Below are 12753 nucleotides of genomic sequence, written 5' to 3' on the forward strand. Positions count from 1 at the left end.
TGTTTCATACATAGTTCCTGAAGTAGTTCTTTCCCTCCCCCCCTCCTTCTCATTAGAGGTCTAGGACCTTTAGGATTGCATATGCTCCCCATATTTGGTTCTTCAGATGTTGAAACAACAGTGTTCTTGAATGGTCTAGAAAGGAAAGGTCGTGTGGTTTTGATTCGAATTAGTTTGATATAACAGAGTCACTATGATTTTTCTGACTGGCTTGGCTAGCTATTCATAATATATAAAATGTAGCTTAAATTCAAGAATGAAAACAGCTAGAATGAGAACAAGTGTTGACTAAACTACTTTTTCAAAAGGCTCTTTCTGCGTTTTGATATAACTATATTTTAGCTAGTGACAGTAATCGTGTAATTGTTTTGGGGTTCCTTTTCTTGGGAAATTTCTGCTGTTACAATTCATGGTTAAGTGTGCATGCTTTGATTTTATAAGATTACTGATTGTATATATTATTTTCTGAACTTTTTTATTGCCATCAGCAAACCCATAGATTACGCTACTTGAACAGCAATAACATCATAGACAGTACAAAAGAAGCTTCAAATTTATATACTGAAATATCATTTTGAAAACATTTATATAAAACATCCAAAGCGGTATGCATTAAAGATGCAATTCAAATGTTAAAGTATTTTGCTATAGTCCATCTTTTACCTTAGAGCCAAGGACGTGACTGCCTGTGAGAAATAGACATACCTGCATCTCTTTGTTTTTTCACACCAAGTGAAGTCACGAATGAGTTGCGTGAATATGGGAATTGTGGTTGACTAGTTAATCCATGGTACTGGAAGAGGTAGGGTTGACTATAACCATGGTTTTGAACCCCAGTTGAATTGAGGTATCGTATTGTAACTGGAGGAAGCAACATCTCAACCGGCTTTAACACCAACTTCAACTCTTGTTTTGTTCCAGATGAGCTTGATTTTCTACTAGCCAACCTTCCCACTGAAGAAACATTGTTAATATTTCTCTTTACTCTATTAGACAAGACAGGAACAGATATTCGTTGGGGTAATTTGATACTTGACCCGGTCGTACTGGCCTCACTTCTGGATAATGGCTGGGACATGGGGGAGTTTCCATTAACTGTAATCGGTTTCTGTTCATTTAAAAATTCAGTGATCCTTGACTGGGCTCCACTGAAAGACCCAATTTTTGGCGTAAAGACTTTGCTTTTCTTTCGCTTTTCTTCCTTTTTTCGAAATCTGGTTGTCTCAACTCCATCCAGTAGTCCCTTTGCTGCGGCTCGAGCCAAAACATCCTTTACAGACACTGCCCCTGATGGGTCTCGCTTTAAATTAATAAAATTACATAGGTTAGAATCCCTATTGATAACATTAGTTGCTGGCAATTTCTATATATAAACACAATGGCCTGGATGGTTTTTCAAAAGAGCAACAAATAGGAAATTAAGATATGGGAAACACCATCACCTGCAAGTTCCCTTCTGGATTACACACTTGGACAATATAATCACTATTCTTTCATTGTAACTTGGTCAAAAACCTGGAATTCCCTACCTATCACCATCGTAAGAGTACCCTCGGAATAACCACTGCAATGGTTTAAGGAGAAAGCCAACCATCACCTTCTTTGTGTGACTAGACATGAACAATAAATGTGGTCAACAAATCACTTATACCCAAAGAACAAATAACAAAAATGATTTACCAGTGAGAAAGCAAACTGAGAACAGACTTTTCCAAATCACCAGTTCCTCCAAATTAATTTCAAAAAGCCAAAAAAATAGAACCAGAGCAGCAGAATGTGTTAGAGGGTACCAGTGTGTTATCTGGAGTTTTCTCTCCTTTCTTTCTTCCACCTGAGCCTTTATGTTGGTGCTGTCTCTTCCTGCCTGCATGACTCCGGAGGTATTTACCAGCTCGTGTTACAGTCCATGCTTACTGCATTCATTGGTACTTTATTTAGAACTCTATTTTAAAGTACCAGTGAGCAGTGCATGTGTTTGATTAGAACACCAGCTTTTACCAAACAGGCTGATAACTTTCTCCATGGCCAGGTGGGTGAGGAGAGGCTGAGCATCAAGACTCAAGAAGCAGCATTGGGACTTAGTCCTGAGCCACATTCCTGCTCCCTCAATGTTTTACTCAAGTCAGTATTAATCGGGGAGGTTGAACTTCTTTCAAAGATGTGAAGACTACACCTGTGGTAGACATTCTAACAGTCTTCCTCATTACATCAACTTCCACCTGCAAATAAGAGTGTGGAGATGGTCATTAGAACTATGAAGACCTGTATATTCAGTCCAGTTTGGAGTACAGTCAAATCATTTATCATCCAGAGTAATTAAGTCCAAATAGGAATACTTAATTAAAAAAAATATATGCATAATTACACCAAGTCATCATCTTAGAAATGAGCTCAAGGAAAAATTTCCACAATTTTGCCCAAACAGTGATCATTCCACATCTATGACGAGCTGTTAACTTTCTGTGGTCGATCTCTCCTGCCAGGATGACACATAACTGTGCCCTACATTACCACTATAGGCCCCCAAACAGTAGTGGTAATGTAGGGCACAGTATAAATCAGGAAATTAGAGGTGCATGCAAGGATAATAGAGTAATCATGGGGGACTTTAATCTACCTATAGACTGGACAAACCAAAGTTGCAGTAATAGTCTGGAGGACAAATTCATGGAATGTGTACAAGATAGTTTTCGAGATCAGTATGTTGAGGAACCAACTAGGGAACAGACTATTTTAGATCTAGTATTGTGCAATGAGAAAGGGTTAATTAATAACCTTGTAGTAATGGGGCCTTTAGGAAAGAGTGACCATAATATGATAGAATTTTATTCAACCACCTAATTTGCTATCTTGTGTTTGTTTGGTCACCATAGCCTTGCTTCCACATGAAACAAATACCTGCCTAAATTGTCAAACCTTTTCTGCTTATCTACATAACAATCTCATGGTGTATGGACATAAAATAAGTGATATGTGCTTTCACTGAAAGTAAAATGAGATTGCAGCTTAAACTTCAGTATTAGGAGTTCAGAAACAATCTTTGATGGAAGGGATGGATGGGACATGAGAAATGTCCTATTCACAAGCCAGAAAGGTAAGTTGGATCTTTCCTGGCACCATTCAGAAACTAGGACACTATAGGATGTTCCCCTCTACCAAGTCTACATACATCTTGGGCAGAAATAGTATTAATGTGGACTTTTAGGAGTCCCATCCATCCCTTCCATCAAAGATTGTTTCTGAACTCCTAATACTGAAATTTAAGCTGCAATCTCATTTTACTTTCAGTGAAAGCACATATCACTTATTTCAAGACATGATAAAATAGTTGACACGACACCCTAACATGTTGAAGCTGCAATTGTGGTATCAATGGACAAAACAATTTCATTTGGTATTACAGGCAGAACTTTATCGATGTGTGCTTCTAATTTTAATGGACAGAAAATTGTGGCAAGTGTGTATGAGCTTTGCCGATATGCACGCTCAGTGGGGCAGGAATAGGCCATACAGCCCTTCGAGCCTGCTCTGCCATTAACTAACATCATGGCTGATCTTCGATCTCAACTCCACTTTCCCGGCTGATCCCCATATCCCTTAATTCCGCATGAGTTCGAAAATCTATCTATCTCAGAATCATAGAAATTTGCAGCACAGAAGGAGGCCATTTGGTCCAACGTGTCCGTGCTGGCCGACAAAGAGCTATCCAACCTAATCCCACTTTGCAGCTCTTGGTCCATAGCTTTGTAGGTTCGGCACTTCAAGTGCACATCCAAGTACTTTTTAAATGTGATGAGGGTTTCTGCCACTACCACCCTTTCAGGCAGTGAATTCAAGACCCTCACCACCCTCAAGGTGAAAAACATTATCCTCAAACCCCCTCTAAACCTCCTACCACTTACTTTAAATGTCTCCTGGTTATTGACCCTTCTGCTAAAGGGAATATGACCGTCATAATTTTTGTACACCTAAATTAAGTCTTCCCTCACCCTCCTCTGTTCTAAAAAAAAATACAACCCCAGCCTATCCAATCATTCCTCATAACTAAAATTCTCCAGTCCAGGCAACATCCTCATAAATCTCATCTGTACCCTCTCTAGTGCAATCACATCTTTCCTTTAATGTGGTGACCAGAACTGCTGTAATACTCAAGCTGTGGCCTAACTAGTGTTTTATCCAGTTCAAGCATAATCTTCCTGCTCTTATATTCCATGCCTTGGCTAATAAAGGCAAGTATCCTGTATGCCTTCTTAACCACCTTATCTACCTGTCCTGCTACTTTCAGTGATCTGTTGACATGCACTCAAAGGTCCCTCTGTTCCTCTACACTTCTCAGTGTCTTACCATTTATATTATTAATTCCCTTGCCTTGTTAGCCCACCCATATGCATTACTTCACACTTCTCCAGATTTAATTCCATTTGCCACTGTTCTGCCCACCTGACCAGTCCATTGATATCTTCCTGCAGTCTACAACTTTCTTCTTCATTATGAAGCACACGGCTAATTTTTGTATCATCTGCAAACTTCTTAATCAAACCCCTTATATTCAAGATTATCATTGATATTGATATATACCACAAAAAGCAAGGGACCTAGTACTGAACCCTGTGGAACACCACTGGAAACAGCCTTCCAGTCACAAAAACACCCATCAACCATTTGCCATTGCTTCCTGCCTCTGAGCCAATTTGGATCCAACTTGCCACTTTGCCTTGGATCCCATGGTTTTTACTTTCGTGACCAGTCTGCCATGTGGGACCTTATCAAAGGCCTTGCTAAAAATCCATATACACTCCATATACACTACATCAAATGCACTACCCTCATCGACCCTCCTTGTTACCTCCTCGGACATGACCTTCCCTTAACAAATCCATGCTGACTGTCCTTGATTAATCCGTGTCTTTCTAAATGAAGATTTATCCTGTCCGTCAGAATTTTTTCCAATAACTTTCCCACCACCGAGGTTAGGTTGACTGGCCTGTAATTACTCGGTCTATCCCATTCTCCCTTTTTAAACAACGGTACAACGTTAGCAGTCCTGCAGCACCACACCTATAGTCAGAGAGGATTGGAAAATGATGGTCAGAGCCTCTGATATCTCCTCTCTTGCTTCTCTGAACAGCCTGGGATACATTTCATCTGGGCCTGAGGATTAATCCACTTTCAAAGATGCTAAACCCTTTAATACTTCCTCTCTCTCAATTTATTTCATATGTTTCACACCCCTCGTCCCTGACTGAAATGTCTGCATCGTCGCTCTCTTTTGTGAAAACAGACGCAAAGTATTCATTAAGAACCATACCCACGTCTTCTGCCTCCACACACAAAGTTACCTTTATGGTCCCTAATAGGCACTGCTCTTTCTTTAGTTATCCTCTTGCTCTTAATGTATTTCTAAAACATCTTTAGGTTTTCCTTCATGTTACTTGCCAATATTTTTTCATGTCCTCTCTTTGCTTTCCTAATTTCCTTTTAATTCACCCCTGCACTTTCTATACTCCTCTATGGATTCTGTAGTATTGAGCCTTGGTATCTGTCATAAGTTTCCCTTTTTCTCTGTCTTACCCTGTATGCCCCTTGACATCCAGAGGGCTCGAGACTTGTTAGTTTCACCCTTTTTCTTCTGAACCTTAACTATCTCTTCCTTGAATGCCTCCCACTGCTCTGACACTGATTTACCTTCAAGTAGCTGTTTCTGGTCCACTATGGCTAAATCACATCTCAGCTTAATAAAATGAGCTTTTCCGCAATTGAGAACTTTTATTCGCGGTTTATCTTTGTCCTTGACAGCCTGAATATTTTTAACGATTCAGCATCCATAGCCCTTTGAGGTAGAGAATTCCAAAGATTCACAATCCTCTGAGTGAAGAAATTCCTTCTCATCTCAGTCTTAAATGGCCGATCCCTTATCCTGAGATCATGCCGCCTAGTCCTAGACTCTCCAGTCTGAGGAAAAAATCTCTCAGCATCTACCCTGACAATCCCATCAGAATCTTATGTTTCAGTGAGATTAGCTCTCATTCTTCTAAACGCCAAAGAGTATCTACTCAATCTACTCAATATCCCCTCATAGGACAACCCTCTTATCCCAGCAATCAATCTAGTGAACCTTCGTTCCACGGCCTCCGAGGCATGTATATCCTTCCTCAAATAAGGATATCAAAACTGTGTTCAGTACTCCAGGTGTGGTCTCACCAAAGCCCTGTATAATTGTAGCAAGACTTCTGTAAGGGATAAATTGTAAGAGTTGCAAATTTCCTGATCTCGGCATTTCTGCAGTAGTTGAATAGCCCTCGTACCTGCCTGACCCCTTTCACGGTTCCTGGTCTGGGCATTGGTTGAATTGCTTCCTTTCTGTCCTTAGGCATCTGTCATGTACCTTGGATGCTACTTGGCTCCTTCCCACCTGCAACTTCCTAGGATTTATTTTTAATCCTGCACTCTGTATAGCTCCTAGCACTGTAGTTAAAGCTAAGTACGTCTTGTTGTTCTGTGCTGGAGACAGTAAGATATCATCCATATACTGCAAAAGGGTGCTCCCTTCTCTCATGTCTACCGGTTCCAAAATCCCTGACAATACTTGATGGAATATGCTCGGGCTATTATGGAATCCCTGTGGCACTCTGGTCCATGTGTATTGTTTTCCCTTTACGGTGAAGGCAAATTTTCCTTGGGACTCTTTGTCTAAGGGTATGGCCCAAAATCCATTCGCTATATCCAGCACGGTGAATATCTTATGTTCTGGATCCAGGCCATTAAAAATTCAGGGCGGTATAATCGATAGTTAGTCGGTAAGACCTATTGTGTTTCTTTACCGACCACACAGGTGTATTAGTGGAGGCTATTATCTGTTTCACTATCCCTTGCTTCTCTAATCCCTGCACTATCTGACAGACCGCTGCCTCAGCTTCGGGTCTTAATGGATACTGTCGGTGAGCTTTGTGTTCGGGGCCAGAAATTTTGATGGGTGGTGTCTCTGCTAGCCCACAATCCTGCTTGTATTGTGCCCACAGAGTTGGGTATAATTGGCACACGCGACCCCATACACCCTTTGTTTTCCATTCGGGCTGGATTAGGGTTATTCTGGCCCCTCGTTGCTGCTGGTGTCCCAGGTGTTCGAACTTAATTCGGTTTCCGTGCTTATCCCCCCAAATTATCCGGTTACGCTGAGGATCTATCAGTACCCCTATCTCTCTTAATGTATCGATGCCCAATATGGTGCCTTCTATATTCTGACAGCACCAAAATTGAGTAGGTAACATTACCCCCTGTACTCCTAACAACACCATTTCACTTAGGGTTGCTTTCCGATATCCCCAACCTACTCCTTGTATGTTTACAGTCCTATGGGTTAGGGGAAAATCTAAGTTGGTTATGGAAATGGACGCTCCTGTGTCTACAAGCATATCGCAGTGCCGGCCCCCTAACACTGCACTAATAAACATCCTTGGATCCCCTAGCTGCCGTCCCATATCTCCGCCGGGGACCGGCAACCCCTAGCGTGTACTGGCTAATCGGAACATGTTGATAATATCTTCGTTAGAGGGTGTCTCAGGTTGGGGCGGTGGTGGAAGTGGTAGCAGTGGTGCTGGTTCCTGTCTGAGCATGTCCATCAGCTCTTCCCTGGTTAACGGTGTTCCCTTACTCCAGCAATCATTGGACAAATGATCAAGTTTACCACAATTGTGACATCTCCGTTTAGAATTTCCGTAACCTCTCCTTTTCTGCGGGCAATCCTTATTGAAGTGGCCTTCCTGATTGCAATTAAAGCATATCAGGGGAGCTTCGCGGGGGTGTGTCTCCTCCTCCTTCGTCTCTGCTGCTACCGCTGTTGCTGCTATTTTTGCTATTTTTTCCTTTTGTTCTAACTTTTACTCCTCGACATGTTCTGCCCATTCCAAAGTTTCATCGTAATCATCTCCTATCTTAAATCCTAACTTAATTATCTTTTGATGTGCCTCTCCTAGTCCACCTTTAAACATTTTCAAGAATGCTGCATCATTTTTGTCAGGGGCATCAGCCCCAGTGGTTTTTGTATTCAATCCACTTCCGTTCCCCGTATTCTCCTACCCTTTTGCCTGCCTTTTGAGTCACAGTATTCTACTCCAATCTTTTGTCAGAATTCTGTATTTTGCTTTAGGGGTTGGTAACTTATTCAATAGAATTTGTCTCTCCTGTGGGCTGAAGGGTACCTCCTGTATGGTCATCTGGGCTGCTCTACGTCCGTTGGTGGGAATGGTGGTAGTGCGTATCGGTGCCGCTGATAAATAGCCATTATCATGTGCCGGGGGCCACTCTACTCTGCACTCGTTATCCCAGTCTGGTTTACTGTTAGGTTAGGTTTGTGGACTACACTTGCCCACCGTGGGGTACATTGGCTCTATTACCGTATGTGATGGTGCTATGGCTGTGCACTGCACTATCCATCTGGTCCTGTCTTTATCTCTTCCAGCTTATTTATCTTAGCTTCGAACTCTTGAATTTGCTTTGTTTGAGTATCTATCTGTCCTTTGCAGCAGTCGAGTATTATTACATAGGCTTTCTTTGTTTTATTTTTATTCTGACTATCCCACCATTTCCTCTGTCTGTCAGGTGAGTCTTTCTTTTATTAAGAAATCCAAATTAATAATGTCCACTATAAAACAGCCGTCAATGGAAAGGGCTAACTCCTTTACAGGTTTGTAAGAAGGCCTGACGTCATTACATGACTTCGCGTAATCATCCGAAAATTTATTTCCCCAAGTCTTTGTGCCTTCAAAACTTGCTTAGAAATTAGCAATCCATTAAAACAACAGAAATCATTAGTAAAGTTGTCATAATAAAAACTTCTCATCGGGAAAGATAGCATTTTAGATTAAACTCCAATTTTTCTAATCTTCCAATTCAAATACTTGCCAAAGATTTTTTTAATTGATTTAAAACGAGACCACACATTTTTGTTTACTGAAATCCAATTTCCACACAAGCTATATACATTCCAGCATTTTGTTTTTACAGTCCCGTTCACTGAGCACATCTTGTGTTTTATTTCTCTTGGCACAAAATCTAAACTTCCGTGCCGGTTCCATCTTTTTTAAAGAATTTTCTAATTCCCAATTCTTTCTTTCTCTGCTGAGTTCGCATAGCTTAGATCTTTTCCCCTTTTGAATCTGAACTCTATCATTTTTTGATGACCTTCCTCCAGTCCATAGTTAAAACATCTTTGTTTCTCTTTCTCGGCACAAAGCTGTGTCAGGTTTAACTCAAAAGTTTTTAGATTTAAACCAATATCTTTTTCACAGCCAATTTAAATCTCCTTTCTTCAAATTAGGTTTTGTATTTTGATGATCTTTCTCCAGTCCATTTTCCTAAACATTGTTTCTCTTTCTAGCAGCTGCAGCTTTCAAGGTCGCATTTTTATCTTTTGATAAAAACACGCTGTCCTTTGTAAATTCAATGTGTTTTTCCAGCATTTTTCTTTTCTTTTATTAATTTTCCATTTTTTTCAGCTAGCATTTTATCCCACTGGCCAGTTTTCCTACGATCCTGGGGCCCAACCCACTTTTTAGGTTGTATTCCTTCTTGTTTGCGCTGTGCACGATCAATACCGGCTTCTCCGTATTATTACCGTGTCATGCTTCAGGACATACAGCTTATTTTTCCTCCAACGATCGCTGGGGTCCTCGCCCCTTTAGGTTGTATTCCTTCTTTTTCAGGCAATACACCTATCCCACCCTTGGTTTTCGTCCTTCCGTGGTTCGCTATAACTTGTTCTACAGATTACCCCTTCTAATTCTTTATACAGATTACCGCCTTCCCCATCAATGCTACAGCTGCAGTGGGTACAAAACATACTCACTGCCATTCAGCTGTCACATCATCCAGGTCAGAGGGTCGATATCCTGTTCGTGACGCCTAATGTTGGGGTAAAAAGGAGGCTTCTCTCCTTCAAGGTGGACTAACTAATATAGTTGATCGACACCTGCCTGTCTGTTGGGGTAAAAGGAGGCTTCTCTCCCTCAAGATGGACTAACTAATATAGTTAATCGACACCTCGCCCAGCTTCCCACTGTATAACAACCACGGAAGTAAACAAACAAAACCTCAGGTTTACCTGTTTTATTACGAACAATGCACGGGATGGTTCAGTCGTGGAACCTCCGAAATACAAGACGTTTCAAGTACAATTTATACAGGTTTTGGAGAGGAGCACCCTCCTACAAAATCCTCGATAGGTCTAATTCTATCAGCGAAGTTACATTGATTTGTCGATTCTTATCAAACTGTCTCTAAGTGGTATATGCAATTGCCCATCTTCTATGGTGTTGTTCCAAGTCATGGAACAACACCATAGAGTATGAGAGGAAGCTTGCTGGGAATATAAAAACTGACTGCAAAAGCTTCGATAGGTATGTGAAGAGAAAAAGATTAGTGAAAACAAACGTAGGTCCCTTGCAGTCAGATTCAGGTGAATTTATAATGGGGAACAAAGAAATGGTGGACCAGTTCAACAAATATTTTGGTTCTGTCTTCACGAAGGAAGACACAAATAACCTTCCGGAAATACTAGGGGACCGAGGGTCTAGTGAGAAGGAGGAACTGAAGGAAATCCTTATTAGGCAGGAAATTGTGTTAGGGAAATTGATGGGATTGAAGGCCGATAAATCCCCGGGGACTGATAGTCTGCATCCCAGAGTACTTAAGGAAGTAGCCCTAGAAATAGTGGATGCATTGGTGATCATTTTCCAACAGTCTATCGATTCTGGATCAGTTCCTATATAGCAAATGTAACACCACTTTTAAAGAAAGGAGGGAGAGAGAAAATGGGTAATTATAGACCGGTCAGTCTGACATCAGTAGTGGGCAAAATGTTGGAATCAGTTATTAAAGATGAAATAGCAGCACATTTGGAAAGCAGTGACGGGATCGGTTCAAGTCAGCATGGATTTATGAAAGGGAAATCCTTCTTGAAAAATCTTCTAGAATTTTTTGAGGATGTAACTGGTAGAGTGGACAAGGGAGAACCAGTGGATGTGGTGTATTTGGACTTTCAAAAGGCTTTTGATAAGGTCCCACACAAGAGATTGGTGTGCAAAATTAAAGCACATGGTATTGGGGGTAATGTACTGATGTGGATAGAGAACTGGTTGGCAGACAGGAAGCAGAGAGTCGGGATAAACGAGTCTTTTTCAGAATGACAGGCAATGACTAGTGGGGTGCCGCAGGGCTCAGTGCTGGGACCCCAGCTATTTACAATATACATTAATGATTTGGATGAGGGAATTGAGTGTAATATCTCCAAGTTTGCAGATGACACTAAGCTGGGTGACGGTGAGGAGGACGCTAAAAGGCTGCAGGGGGACTTGGACAGGTTAGGTGAGTAGGCAAATGCGTGGCAGATGCAGTATAATGTGGATAAATGTGAGGTTATCCATTTTGGTGGCAAAAACATGAAGACAGAATATTATCTGAATGGCGGCAGATTAGGAAAAAGGGAGGTGCAACGAGACCTGGGTATCATGGTACATCAGTCATTGAAAGTTGGCATGTAGGTACAGCAGGTGGTGAAGAAGGTAAATGGTATGTTGGCCTTCATAACTAGGGGATTCGAGTATAGGAGCAGGGAGGTCTTACTGCAGTTGTACAGGGACTTGGTGAGGCCTCACCTGGAATATTGTCTTCAGTTTTGGTCTCCTAATCTGAGGAAGGATGTTCTTGCTATTGAAGGAGTGCAGCGAAGGTTCACCAGACTGACTCCCGGATGGCATGACTGACATATGAGGAGAGAGTGGATCGACTGGGCCTGTATTCAATGGAGTTTAGAAATATGAGAGAGGATCTCATAGAAACATATAAAATTCTGACGGGACTGGACAGGTTAGATGCAGGAAGAATGTTCCCGATGTTGGGGAAATCCAGAACAAGGGGACATAGTCTAAGGATAAGCCATTTAGGACTGAGATGAGGAGAAACGTCTTCACTCAGAGAGTTGTTAACCTGTGGAATTCCCTACCGCAGAGAGTTGTTGATGCCAGTTCATTGGATATATTCAAGAGGGAGTTAGATATGACCCTTACGGCTAAAGGGATCAAGGGGTATGGAGAGAAAGCAGGAAAGGGGTACTGAGGTGAATGATCAGCCATGATCTTATTGAATGGTGATGCAGGCTCGAAGGGCCGAATGGCCTACTCCTGCAACTATTTGCTATGTTTCTTCTACGTTTGCACTTTGCCACAGTATAATAGACGCCTAAACTGGCTTCTTCATCTCTTCCTCAGAGACTTCTGATCAACAACTGCTGATTTTGCTGTTTAAGTATTACAGAGGTTACAGATTCCATTCAATGTGTTATACATTTGTGCTGTACCTACATAAGGAAGTGTTACATACATAGGCAATTATACAGACCCTCCTAATACTGATAAGTTCACCACCTTCAGCATAATTAATACCACCTATTTGCAACTCTTACAATTTATCCCTTACAATTCCCCCCTAATGGCCCTTGGCTATATGCCCAAGATAGGTCATTTCCACAATTAATACCTCACAGGTGAGCTTCCAGGGTTGTCCTTTTGCTTGGATAGTGCAGAATCTACCTGTTGGCTTTCCCATCAAGGTTATACTAAGTAAGTCCTTTCTGCCGGACTGTCTGATTTCCCTTTATTAAACGTTTTAACTATAGTACGGGCTAGGGCCTGCCTCTTACGTTGGTTACACCTTTTTACAGGATAATACCAGCAAGATGAGTTCCCTTGCACTACAACC

At 41.5% G+C, this 12753-nt stretch overlaps 1 protein-coding gene across 1 annotated transcript in view; it reads right to left on the bottom strand.

The window, feature by feature from the left end:
• Window positions 1-661: 661 nt before the first annotated feature.
• The window catches only part of LOC139232761 (putative methyltransferase NSUN7), a 265021-nt gene continuing 252929 nt past the window's right edge, over window positions 662-12753 (bottom strand). The window contains exon 12 of the mRNA XM_070863266.1: window positions 662-1300. Within this exon, the coding sequence (XP_070719367.1) occupies window positions 665-1300 (636 nt within the window). The 3' untranslated portion in view covers window positions 662-664. The remainder of the gene's footprint in view (window positions 1301-12753) is intronic.

Source organism: Pristiophorus japonicus, chromosome 2 (genome assembly GCF_044704955.1).
Source record: "Pristiophorus japonicus isolate sPriJap1 chromosome 2, sPriJap1.hap1, whole genome shotgun sequence".
NCBI lineage: Eukaryota > Metazoa > Chordata > Chondrichthyes > Pristiophoridae > Pristiophorus > Pristiophorus japonicus.